We start from the raw sequence: 13,816 nt of genomic DNA on the forward strand, positions 1-13,816 counted from the left end.
GTTTTTAACTAAAAAAAATTTGTGTTTTTCAAAATAAATCATAATTTTTTTATATTAAAAATGTGATAAATTGAACAAATTGCAGTTATCGGATCGACTTAATTTTTTGTGTGGATGAAATATATAAACTGTCTAACAAAATAAATGATTTATATCATTAAAACAGGACCCGTGATGGGCTCAATAGGCCCAAATAACACCTTTCAATCTAAAATCTGGACAGAAGGAGATCCCCCTTCATTTTTAAACTGCAAAATTTAAAAAGATCTCTAACGGTTGTTATCATAGTTATAAATTGACATATTATAATGTTAAAATGTCATTTATGATAATCTTATGTTTTTTGGGTAAGTATGATAATCTTATTTTAATAGTGCTAATGCACTTTTTTGACATAACTACCATACAAGTAATGGGATGTCGACAAAGGGTGGGAAAGAGTGATCGGTCATCATGAGTGACGGTTTTTTTTTTAATTTTTTTTTTGGGAGGGGGAAGGGACACAAAGTTTGGGAAAGAGTGTTCGGTCATCGTTAGTGCACTACAGGAAGTATCAGTTTTGGGGGCGTATTTTTAACGACGTTTTTTAAAACGCCACTATTTGTGATATTTAACCGCGTTTCATAAGCGTCACATTTTTCTCTAATCAAAACGGCACCGTTTCATGAATAGAAGACGTTTGTAAACGTCTTGAAATAGTTTGTCCCGCACACTCCCTCTCCCTGTTTCACCTTTATTTTGAATCTGAATCTGACTCTTACTCTCGCTCTCACTCTCTCTCAAAATCGAAATCGATTCAGATCGGTGACAGCAAACTTGTGAGCGTTCATCAGAGCCATTTCCAAGATCTTACATCGGTGATTCATTAGAGCCATTTTGAAGTTCTCTCTCAAAATCGATTCAGATCGGTGGGCGACTGTCTCTCTCTCTCTCTCTCTCTCTCTCTCTCTGCTGTCTAAACCCTAATTATCTCTGTCAGTTCAGCTCTGTGATTGAGAGATTCAGCTCGGTCTCAGCGAAACAGATCGGTGATTCATCAGAGACATTTCAGTTCTCTCTCGAAATCGAAATCGAATTTCATCTCAGCGATTCAGATCGGTGAGCTCCATTGTCTCTGTCTCTATCCGTCTCTCTCTCTCAAGCTGAACTGATATTTGAATTAATCTGAACTGATATTTGATTTTGACCTGAATATAAATATATATGTATATATATAGCTGAAGTCATTCTTGTACAACTATTTGGAATAAATTAATTTGGGTTCATATATTGGGAACACTCTGCTAATTACTTTAATAATGGCAGCAAGAACACTCTGCTAATTACATTATTAATTATAAAAAGTATATATTTGCAATTTTTTTTTTGGGGGGGTCAAAAACAAAATCAACATATTAAGATATTTTTATTTGTGATTTTAGAAAGAAATATTTAAGACTTTACATGAGCCCATCAACCACAAGTTTTGGAGCCGACACTGCTCAGGATTTTCAAGATTGTCTTGCTAAAGTAAAAAAAACTCATCCCTTATTGCTATATTCCATAAATATATCCCCATTGTTTATTTATTAATACCAACAACATCATCCTTGATTTAAAAACATTAATGTTTTGTTTCTGAACTTGGCATTTGAAAAAATAATGTTGCTTTTGTATCTATATCACTGATTCTACAGACCTGGTGCCACAAACAAAACATTGTACTCTGATTATTATTCACCCATTTTGGTACCTTACAGTGAATTTATTCATTTATCCCACATCAGAAAACAAGAAGTGAATGCCACTGCTATAACCCTTGTTCCTAAGGTACTTAACCCAGCGGCATGACTAATTACCGACCTATATCTTGAGGCAATACTACTTATAAAGTCCTTACTAAGATTATCGCCAATAGGTACTAAGATTATCGCCAATAGGTTGAAGCAAGTCATCCATCTTTTGGTAGATACCTGCCAAACTGCTTTTATTTGTGGGAGATCTATTTATGACCAAATTCTTCTCATGCAAGAGTTAGTAAAAAATTACCATAGAAGTAATGCATCTCCTAGATGTGCTATGAAAATAGGCATCATGAATGCTTTTGACTCTTTTTCTTGGCAGTTTATCCTTGGTATTCTGGGTAGTTTTCAACGCCCTTTGAAGTTCAGGAATTGGATTGCCTCTTATATCACCTCTCCCAAGTTTTCTATTTCCATTAATGGTATTTTGGAGAGATACTTTCCTGGTGCTAAAGAGTTGAGGCAGGGGGACCCATTAATATACCTTTCGTGATTGGATGAGTTGAAGTTTAGAATTTGAGAAGGTGGGAGTGAGCAACTTTGAGCTTGGGATATCAATATGGGTTGCCCAAAATCATTCTCTATTAGTGGCGGAATGGGCGCTGCATTATTGACTAAGCTGGAGCTTATTCATGATGTATGTGGTACATGGCATTCATGGAGTTCTATTTTTCTTTTTCCTTCTCTGTTCATTGTTTGAACTAAAAGCTTTAACCCTCATGTTGTTTCTCTGTTGATCTAGATATTGACGACATTAAAGCGAAATTTGGACACACTAGTAACATGTAAGATTCAACTTCCAAAATCATCCCAGGATACGGTAGAATTAGCACGGAGAATCGAAAAAGCTGGTGTTTCTGCTCTAGCTCATTTGGATGATTAATGGTTTGGGATATTTCTAAACTCTAGCATAGCACTGAATATTTTATTTATTTATTTTTGGAGTACTGAAATTTGGTTGGTGCACTCTGTTGAAGCTTTATTGTTACACAATTAGCTTTATTTGCATTTGAAATTGCATGATGTCTTGTTAAATTAGCATTGTTCAGATTAGATAGCTTCCTAGCAATTTTCTCTTTGTAATTCATATCTTATACTTTCTAGGAGGTAGCTAAACAATCAAAGCATTATGTAATACTCAATCTTGATGGCTTATATAAAATTGGTTCATCTGGTATGGTTGTTAGGTCTGTGATGAGAACCAGAGTATGCAACAGAATCTGAAACAGAATATGAAGTCAGCAACAGCCACAGTGTAGATTCAGTTAGTATCTGTTAGTTTAGAGTTTGTTTAGTTAGTTTAGAGTTTGTTCAGTTAGTTAGAATTTGTTGTAACAACTTCTGAACCAACTCTCATGTATGAACTATAAATAGATGTAAGCCTAAAGATCAAAGTGGTGTGAATGACATATTATTTTCTTATTTCTTATTATGGTATCAGAGCCATACAGCTCTCACGAGCAAGATTCAGTCATGGCAGTTTCATCATCTTCTCTACCACCAAATCTTAGTTTACTGATTTCAAATTTTTAGTCTCTAGTAACAGTGAAACTTGATTCTTCTAATTTTCTTATCTGGAAACATCAGCTTCAGAATGTGCTTAGAGCTACAGAGTTGTTTGATTTTGTAACTGGAGTGATTCCATGTCCAGCTCCACAGATTCTTGATCCATCTGGAAAAGTTATTGAAAATCTAGAGTTTGCAAGATGGAAGATCATTGATGCACATTTGTTAAGTTGCATTACTGCAACTCTCTCCTCCTCTGTGTTCTCCACAGTTCTTCATTGTCAACACTGTGCTCAAGTTTGGAGTACTTTAGAGAAGAGATTTACCTCACTCTCTCGATCTCACATACATCAATTGAAGAATAAACTTCAATCAGTCACCAAGAAAGGTCTCTCAATGGAGGAATATTTGACTCAGATTCACAATATTGCAGATCAACTTAGTCTTGTATCAGCTACGGTTGAAGATGAAGATCTGGTTCTGATCACACTCAACGGATTACCAGATGAATATGCAGCTTTGAAAACTACTATTCGTGCCAGAGCAGAGGCGATTACTATGACAGACTTGAGTTCCCTGCTGTGTTCTGAAGCAATCCATGTTGAAAATAAAACTAAACATGTACTTATGAGTGATTTACCAATGGCCTGTGCTGTCACTACTGACTCTGCATCTGGATCTGCTTCATATCCTTCATCTACTAGAGGATATTCATCTAGCCATAGAGGTAGATATCAATTTCGTGGCAATAGAGGAGGAAGATACAGAGGAAATGGAAGGTATCGCAGAGGAGGTCGATATAGAGGACAGTCAGGGAGATTTGATAACAGACATGATAGTCATTCGGGCAATACTTCTTATTCTTACTCTGGTTGTCAAATCTGTGGAGGTCATAACCATAGTGCTTTTGATTGTTGGTTTCGTATGGATTCCACGTATCAGCCTCCTCAGGCTTATGGTCCATCTAATTCTCAGTCTTTTCCACCTCATGCTTACGCTGCCACTGCAAATCAGTCTTCTTCTAATAACTCTTTTACTCCATCTGCTTTATCCACTCCGTGGTACATAGACTCTGCTGCAACCAATCATATCACCAATGATTTGGCTAATCTTCAACTCTTTCAACCTTACCAAGGCTCAGACCATGTCACTGTTGGTAATGGTCAGACTGTTCCTATTCAACACATTGATAAGGGATTACTTCCTACTCCTCAGTATTCCTTTTCTCTTAATAATCTTCTTAATGTGCCTAACATTTCTTCTAATCTTTTGTCTGTTCATCAAATCACCAAGGATAATCATTGTTCAGTTACATTTGATTCTAACTCCTTTGTGGTTCAGGACAAGCATACGAACAAGGTTCTGCATAAAGGACCTAATATTCATGGACTCTATCATTTTGCTGATTCATCCTCTTCCCTGATTCCTCAAGCTTATGTTGCTCAAGCAAAATCTCAAGTCTCTGTATCTACCTGGCATCAAAGACTTGGTCATCCTTCCGCACTAAAATTTCATCACCTTCTTCAATACTTACCTGGACCCCTATCAAATAAAGATTGTAATTCATTAGCTTGCACTTCTTGTAGTGTTGCTAAGATACATAGGTTGCCTTTCAAGTTGTCTACTTCTACTGTTAATAAGCCTTTTTCTCTTGTGCATAGTGATGTTTGGGGACCATTTAATGCCTCTCTCAATGGTTATAAATACTATCTTTTGTTTGTTGATGATTTCACAAGATTTACTTGGATCTATCCTCTTTATGTTAAGAGTGAAGTTTTTTCCACCTTTCTTTTGTTTAAAGCTTATGTGGAAAAACAATTTGATACAGTCTTGAAAATTCTCAGAACTGATAATGGAACTGAGTTTGTTAATCATCAAATGGATAGATATCTTGCTGAAAATGGTATTCTCCATCATCTCACTTATCCTTATACTCCAGAACAAAATGGCATTGTAGAGAGAAAACATCAACACATTGTTGAGACAGCTATTGCACTGATGCATCACTCTAGCATGCCTCTTACCTACTGGTTTGAAGCTCTAGCTACAGCTGTGTTTCTTATAAATAGGATGCCTAGCTTGTCTCTTCGTCATAAATCACCTTTTCAGTTACTCTTTCATGCTCTTCCAGATTATGAATTTTTCAAAGTCTTTGGTTGCCAATGTTTTCCATGGCTTCGACCTTATATTGATCATAAACTTCAACCAAGATCTTCACCTTGTGTTTTCTTAGGCTACCATCCTTCCACTAAAGGTTACCGGTGTTTGGATCCTTCTACTGGCAAAATATTTTTGTCTAGACATGTCTTATTCAATGAGTCTTGCTTCCCATTTGTTACTCATACACGTACTTCTCCTACTCTACTTAATCTTACATCATTTTTCTGGCCTTCTTCTCAGTCTACCACCTCTACCAAACCTCACCCGCCTGTCCTTTCCTCATCTTTTTCAGCTCCTTCTACCAGTTCTATTCCTACAACACCTGCTGTTGTGCTTCCTGCAGTCCCTCCAGCACCTTCTACCAGTTCTGTTCCTACAACCCCTGCTGCTGTGTTTCCTGCAGTCCCTACAGCACCTGCTACTTCTGCTCTTCCGGATGCTTCCACTGCTGTTCCTATTTCTTCTTCTATTCCTATTGAATCTATTTCTATTCATCTGCCACCTCTTCCTTCTCACTCAACTTCTTGTAATACTCATCCTATGACTACTCGGTCCAAAGCTTCTTCTCTTTCTCAGCACCTTGCAGCTCCTTCTTATCATCTTACTCACACTCCTCCAGTTGATCTTACTTGTACTGAGCCTCAGAATGCTACTCAAGCTTTAACTTCTCCTATATGGCTTAATGCTATGACAGAGAAGTTTCAAGCTCTCCATAAACAAGGTACTTGGACCCTTGTTCCTCCTTCTTCTACCAAATCTGCTATTGGCTGCAAGTGGGTGTTTCGTATTAAAAAAAATTTAGATGGTACCATTGCTCGTTACAAGGCTCGCTTAGTTGCAAAGGGCTACTTGCAACAAGAAGGAATCGATTATGATGAAACATTTAGTCCTGTTGCCAAGCAACCAACTATTAGGATTCTCTTATGTCTTGCACTTCAAAATCAGTGGCCTCTCAAGCAGTTGGACATCTCCAATGCTTTCTTACATGGTAAGTTGGATGAAGAGGTATATATGTTACAGCCTCAAGGTTTTGTTGATTCCACCTTTCCTCATCATGTGTGCAAATTGCACAAAGCTTTATATGGCCTCAAGCAAGCTCCTCGAGCTTGGTACTCCACCTTCTCGTCTTTCTTACTTACTCAAGGTTTCTGTCATAGTTATTCTGATCCTTCTCTCTTTGTAAAAACGACCTCTACTAGTATCACTATTTTGCTCATTTATGTTGATGACATTCTGCTAACTGGAAGTGATCCTACTTTGATTCAAGCATTACTTGCTCAGATGCATGTGGCCTTTTCCATGAAGGAACTCGGAGATGTCTCATATTTTTTAGGCATCTCTGTTCAAGCTCTTTCCACTGGTTACTTTTTATCTCAGCACAAATATGCACAAGAACTGCTCCATAAAGCTGGTATGCTTCAGTGTAAATCATGCTCCACACCTATTGCTCCGAAGTCTTCTGCTGGTCCTTCCTCCACTGATGTGCTTCCTTATGCTCAGCCTTCCTTTTACAGAAGCATCGTTGGTGCTTTACAATACTTAACCATCACCCGCCCTGACATTGCCTTTACTGTCAATCAAGCGTGTCAGCATATGCAAGCCCCAACTAATGCTCACTTTGCTCTTGTTAAACGCCTGCTCATATATCTTCAAGGCACTGTTTCTCATGGTCTTACTTTCACAAGAGGGTCTTATGATCTTCATGCCTTTAATGATTCCAATTGGGCCGGGGATTGCACTGATAGACGCTCTACTTCTGGTTTTTGTATCTATCTTGGCTCTAATCTTATTTCTTGGTCCTCTAAAAAACAACCCACAGTGTCCAGATCTTCCACCGAGGCTGAATATAGGTCTATGGCTCACACTACAGCCGAAATTTGTTGGCTTCAACAATTGCTCAAAGAGTTATATGTTCCTACTTCTGCTGTACCTGTGTTATGGTGTGACAATGTTTCTGCTATGGCCTTAGCCTCCAATCCCGTGTTTCATTCTAAATCTAAACACATAGAGGTGGACTGTCTTTCATTCGGGAAAAAGTGGTCTCTAAACAAATTTCTTTGGCTTATATTGCTACTGATGATCAGATTGCTGATATCTTTACTAAGCCCCTTTCTTCTCCTCGGTTTCTCTATCTTAAATCCAAGCTTCTGGTGCTTCCTCGCCCCATCATCTTGAGGGGTACTGATGAGAACCAGAGTATGCAACAGAATCTGAAACAGAATCTGAAGTCAGCAACAGCCACAGTGTAGATTCAGTTAGTATCTGTTAGTTTAGAGTTTGTTTAGTTAGTTTAGAGTTTGTTCAGTTAGTTAGAATTTGTTGTAACAACTTCTGAACCAACTCTCATGTATGAACTATAAATAGATGTAAGCCTAAAGATCAAAGTGGTGTGAATGACATATTATTTTCTCACTTCTTATTAGTCTGCAAGTTTAAAGATGAAGCTTCAACAAAGAGCTTAGAATGTAGAATTTGCTAAAAGTCTCACCCTCTTTAACCTCTAGAGGCAAAATTTCTCTTGGTCATTCTTGTTTAGAATCATTTAGAAATGATCACAGGACAATCCCATCATGATATTAAGAAAATAAAAATGAAATTTGAACTTAAGGGATTTTATCACAATCATATATAATGCCGCATTGATATCATTCTTGGAAAAAAAGGATTCTAAAACAAATATTGAAAAAAAATTCAAAATAAATACACTGTGAGCTAAAGTTGTTGCTGGGAGAATTGTGTATGAAAGAGAGGAATTCAGGATTCATTTGAAGTAACTGAAACAATGCAGCTTCTTTACGAAAAACTTGGTGGGCGGAGAGTTGGAGCTGACGGAGACATGGGAGTGGATGATAAATCGATTGCCCTTGATGCCGTCAACAAGGAAGCTGTTGATCTGGTATGTCCTTAGAACTATCAATTGAACCAAAATCCATAAGTCTGTTTGGTTGTGTTTTTGTTTTTATCTTCTAATCTTCCCTTTTCAGTTACAATTTTGTTGTCTGTTGTCTCCTCAGAACTAACTATCAATTGAAACAAAATCTATTGAGTTACAATTCTGTTGTTTATGTGCTTTTTTTTTCCTTTTTTTCTTTTTATGTTAATGCTCTTGTACACCCTTGAATTCTTTCATGATGATTAGTGTGAATATAAGAACTAGAGAGTGTATTTAAATTAATCTGCTGAGTTAGTATGAGAAGTCCAACAAAATGATTTGGTTCTTCTTGCAAGTCTTCTTAATTTCGTTACATGTGTTTTTCTATGCTTCAAATGAATATAACATTTGATGAATTAATTTTTGGAGGGGGATTAAAAAAAAAAAAAAAAAAAAAAAAAAAAAGAAAAGAGGAAAAACAAAAGACAATGGAAAAAAGCTCAATAAATGATGTAGCAATGATAACAAGAGGGAACTAGCTATCATTCTCATATCCATGAGGTAAGCCTTGAATCCACCAAGAGAAAATACCAAGATCAGTAATGTTATTAAAGTTTCTATCCTTCAATGGACACTTACAACTCTATAAACTGAATTATCATATTCTTAAGAAAACATGAAACAAGAAGGAAAACTGAAAACTATATGAAAATAAAAATAAAACAAAATAAAAACTAACACTATAAAGTCTTAGAACTATGCCAAACAAACGGGGTTAAAATTTAAACTCTTTATTAAAGTTATGGCTATAAGAATACTTTCCACAACTACAAAATAACAAAAACAAAATTTTGAAAGCCTAAATGATAGAATTTGGCCAAAAATGGCTTATCACCGCTATGCAGCGAATTTCAGCCCATTGGCCGAATTGGGCCATGCCGAATCAAACATGGGTGTTTCGGTCCAAATTTGACGACTTTGACTGCTTACCCAAACTCGACAACAAGCTTTGTCCATCATGAATAAAGGTGATATTGAATTTGTAATTTGCTTCATGCAGGAGAACATGCCCCTCAAAGAAGTATTTGAACATCTCAAATGTACAAAAGAGGGTCTGAGTACCGATGCAGTTCAAGAACGGTTGAAACTGTTTGGATACAACAAACTTGAAGAGAAAAAGGTTAGGAAAATTTATGTTGGATAACTTCCTTTTCTTTTTCCACATCTCATCTTATCTCTATTTTTTTTTTAACACTCGGTGATTTATTGTATACTTTTCTTTCTTCCCTAGGAAAGTAAAATATTGAAGTTTTTGGGCTTTATGTGGAATCCTTTGTCATGGGTCATGGAAGCAGCAGCTTTAATGGCCATTGCTCTTGCACATGGAGGGGTAAATTTACATGCTCTTATCTTACTTTAGTGTAGTGTTGACTTATCATTTCACTGTTGGAAAACAGACTTTTAGTGGCGTTTAAAAAACGCCGCTGTAAGTGTCAAAAATGCCGCCAATTCCTTTTGCGACGCTTAGAACCAAACGTCGAGGACGCGGCCGTCGCTAAAACTTTGTGGCGTTTTGAAAACGTCGTGATATTAGTATAGGTGGCGTTTTTAAAAATGCCACCAAATGTCCTCCTAAACACATGCTGACGTCACTGACGATATTTAACGACGTTTTGGAAAAACGCCGTCATATCGTTTTTTAAAATATGACCGTTAGTAAGCAGGGTTTAAGAGGCGTTTGTAAAAACGCCGTCATATCCCTCTTTTTTTTTTTTTTTAAAATTGTGTTAATTTTATTTGATTGAATTAAAAAAATACCTGTAATAGCACTAACATAAAATAATAACTCCCTTTCAAATAGCTGTAATGAAGCATTAATTCACTTTCTCATTCAATTAATATCCAATCACCATTATCCACAAAATTAACATATACAAAATCTAAAAATCATATTTTAACATTAACCACAAACTAACATATATCCAAAAATCATGTCTTAGCATTAAACTTGTAGTCTTCACTGGTCTACATGTCTGCATCAGAACATAAACTGCAATCAGGTTCACCAAAATAAATACAAATTGAAGAATTTGTACCCAATACTTATAAACAGTACTTAAAACTTGAAGAAGCACTAATAAGCAGATTTCATCACATACCAAGAAGCACTAAATACATATAAAGAAAAGGGCATACCCAAAGACAATACAGACACATGAGAATCATGTAAATTAAATAAATAATGCTCTCATAGCATAAACAAATTTAGAGGCCATTTGATCTAACTCCCACTCATTGTGTGCTTCTTTGTTTTTGTTAAATCTGATACAGAACATCAGCAGAACAAGTCGTGTGCTTCTTTGTTTTTGTTATATCCTCACATGACGACACAATTGTGTTAAATAAATGTACTAGAGGAAACAAAGAGCACTTCATCATGTAGTAAACATGTCAGTGTAACACATACAGAAATAATACTGATTATTAACTTACGTTAACTGATTGGTTGGTTGAACTGACAAGCCTGAAATTCTACGGCACTGAACATGCTTCCTGTGAGCAAGTTCAACCTTAATGCCTCTGAGAGCTCTCTTGACCTGATTATAACAAACAAAATCAGTTCCAGTAATTTGGAAAGAGAAAACATTAAACCTGAAATATTAATATTGACCAGAAATACAACCACTACCACCCAAAAGAAAAAATAGTAAAATGCTTATAAGAATAGCATCTAGTCATGGAAATCCTATTTCTTCACCTTCAGTCTATATCGTAACCCTCAGTTTTGTTCCATCTCAGCCTAAAATATTTAGTATTCACTTTTCAACAAATTAATATAAAATCCTATTGTATGCCGTGAGGTATAGCTACCAAAAAATACCTTAAGACATTCTTGATCGGATAGAGGCCTTATCATATCCTTAACATTGAAATACTTTGCAACAAAGTCAGTAACAAGAATGGGTTCGTAGAATGCTCTGGCTGACATATCTACAAAACAACATTCAGATGCCCGATTAAGAATGATCAACAACATCATAATTTTTGGAGGCCCATAATAACCTCAGCCAGTGCTATATATTTCATAAAATATGGGAAGAGGGAGTGGAGAATTGAAAAATATTTCTACCAATATTAAGGGAGAGGCCCATCTGAATAGGACGAAGACTTTGATAGAATCCTTTCCAATATTTAAATCCATTTCCAAGGTCACCTACACCAAAGCTTGGAGAGAAGAATGACCTTCCCACAACTGCATTACTGCAATCAAAAGCTTCAAAATCAATCACCCCAGTTCCCAGAAATTGATATACCACATGACCAAGATAAAAAGAAACAAAACAAGAGTTCAAGCCAAAAAAAAAAACTTAATAATAGTTATTGGTCAGTGAGAGAAATCACTTCATCGACAGTGTTGCCCTAAAAACCACATCAAGAACTTGTATAGTTTCTTGTGAGGTATCAAGTTGCCTACCACGCATGAATTCTTGAAGATGATGTATGTCAGGTTTAGCAACAAATTTGAATGAGACCTTAAATTCACGATCCTTCCTGCAATTAAAGCAAGCATAGCATTAACTTCAACTAAAGCATACCATATTTTCTTGTTGGCACAAATTAGCATCCAGATAATGACATAAGAGCCGCCATCTTACTCAAAATCAATAAGAAAAAGATTAAAGCTAGTTTTCCATTTGAGTTGAAAAGCAATTGATAATAAGGTTACTATTTTCAATGCTCTTCACCAATCACACTTCAATAAAGACATATATATACAACTCAACTATAACAAATTGCAAAGAAACCACAAAATAGAGATAACCTTGCTCCTCTATCTTGGTCGACGAGCTTGATGACAAAGTCCTTGGAAGAAAAAGGCAAAGGCCTAGCAGTGTAGACACTCTTCCTTCTATCATAAGCTAGCTGTCGCTTGCCCAAGTGTGACTCACAGTACAATCCAACAAGCTTGTTAATGATTTCCCAATGGAGTTTTTTGGAAATAACCTCAGGTGTGATTGTTACCTATATATATCATTAAGTGAAATTGTGATTTAACCATAATATCCGTATGTGGATAAGAATAAAACAACCAAATGTTAACATCATTGCTACTACTATTCTGTGTATAGCATCAGCAAATGATAAAGTTACATTCAGCAAAGCAAGTAGACAGCAATATAAACATAAAGGTACAAGAACTACTTACCGAGTTACCAAATGCAACAACACCTTTCATGTGGTCAACTTTCATTGCAAGGAAATTATGTTTGACTGCATCAACAGAGATTTTCTCCACAACAGAAAATTCAAAAAAGGTGATCATTTTAGATAAATTCTCTATATTCATTGACTGATACACCTGAGACACCTGGAAAACAAGAAATGAAAAGTATCAAGCACGATGAAAATAGTTTTTAGAAAATGCATAAAATTGGAAAAAAAATAAGTACCGAAAATGAAACCTAGCACCCGTGTACCTGCTGAAGCAATCTTAGAGTGGCAAGCTTTTCCAGCATGGGAATGTATTAAGATAGATGGACCTCTGGTACAGAAGATGCTGAAGCAAGCTTTCCCCTAAGTTTGGAAATTTTGGTTAACAAAGGCTGCACTTTTGATGCAAGATCTAGAGGGAGAAACTCATGGTCCAAAAGATGGTAAAGATCTTTTACTTCTTGAGTCACACAGGTCATTACACATTTTGCAACCTGCCAAAATGTCAAGATCAGACAATGCTGAAAAGAAATCAACATAAACACTTCCCTCTGAAGCATTTTTTTTGCAACACAAAGTGCCAAACACCGGTTTCTTTAACAGAATGGCTAATGCACAAAGAAAAGATAATCACATCAGCAGGTTGAGTGTTGATGGGAAAGTTTTGACTAGGGAGGAGGATATCTCTAAAACTATTGTGGAGTTCTATAGCAGGCTTGATTCTGAGCCAAATGTTGGGACCCTAATTGGAAAATTGGGGGTTAGTATGCTATAGGAGAAGGACAGGAACTAGTTAAAAATACCATTTTCAGAGGAAAAAGTAATTGAGGCTCCTCAATGATGACTAAGCTCCACGGCCAAGCAGTTCTACATGCTTTTTTGGGACAAGAGTTTGAGATGAGTACGAATGCCTCCTTCATTACCCCATGTCAAATAAAGGGGTGTAGTGGACATTCAAGATTGAGACCTATTAAATTGATTGACAATGTCTATAAAATTATTGCCAGTGTTAGCATTGAGATTGAGGAAGGCAATTGCACAGCTCATCTCAGAATCCCATAGTGCTTTCATGCGAGGAAGAGTGATTCTTGTTGAGTTAGTGGCTAATAAGTGTGTTGATTCCAGCCTTAAAACTATCAATCTAGCGATATTTAAAACTCTGGTTGTAAGCTAATTTCAGAATATGTACTAGAATCAACAATACCGTTATATGAGCTAATATCAAATAATATCGACCAATATATTAATAAATATTAAAAAATTTAAGTCTTGATTTAGTTTAGTA

General features: G+C 36.2%; 1 protein-coding gene and 1 long non-coding RNA gene across 2 annotated transcripts; one reads left to right on the top strand and one right to left on the bottom strand.

Annotated features, from left to right (window-relative positions):
• Nucleotides 1–441: 441 nt before the first annotated feature.
• On the top strand, nt 442–9,504 carry LOC114279721 (uncharacterized). The gene is made up of 3 exons (XR_014349890.1): nt 442–1,098; nt 8,236–8,343; nt 9,380–9,504. It is a non-coding gene; the product is annotated as an uncharacterized LOC114279721 (long non-coding RNA).
• A 682-nt stretch (nt 9,505–10,186) lies between these two features.
• Nucleotides 10,187–11,959, bottom strand: LOC114279760 (protein argonaute 1C). Its single transcript, XM_028222044.2, has 5 exons — nt 11,722–11,959; nt 11,450–11,580; nt 11,201–11,310; nt 10,813–10,916; nt 10,187–10,352 (listed from the first exon to the last, which is right to left on the bottom strand). Exons 1-5 carry the CDS (start codon nt 11,799–11,801, stop codon nt 10,337–10,339), a joined length of 441 nt encoding a protein of 146 aa, XP_028077845.1. The 5' UTR covers nt 11,802–11,959; the 3' UTR covers nt 10,187–10,336.
• Between the last annotated feature and the right edge of the window lie 1,857 nt (nt 11,960–13,816).

Source organism: Camellia sinensis, chromosome 13 (assembly GCF_055761805.1).
Source record: "Camellia sinensis isolate YWXY chromosome 13, ASM5576180v1, whole genome shotgun sequence".
NCBI classification, from domain to species: Eukaryota; Viridiplantae; Streptophyta; class Magnoliopsida; order Ericales; family Theaceae; genus Camellia; species Camellia sinensis.

Coding starts and splice junctions, on each gene's coding strand:
- LOC114279760 (XM_028222044.2), bottom strand. CDS start 11,801: ATGCGTGGTAGGCAACTTGATACCTCACAAGAAACTATACAAGTTCTT. Junction 11,581..11,721: donor AGGGCAACACTGTCGATGAA/GTGATTTCTCTC, acceptor TTTTGATTGCAG/TAATGCAGTTGTGGGAAGGT. Junction 11,311..11,449: donor GGGCCTCTCCCTTAATATTG/GTAGAAATATTT, acceptor GTTGTTTTGTAG/ATATGTCAGCCAGAGCATTC.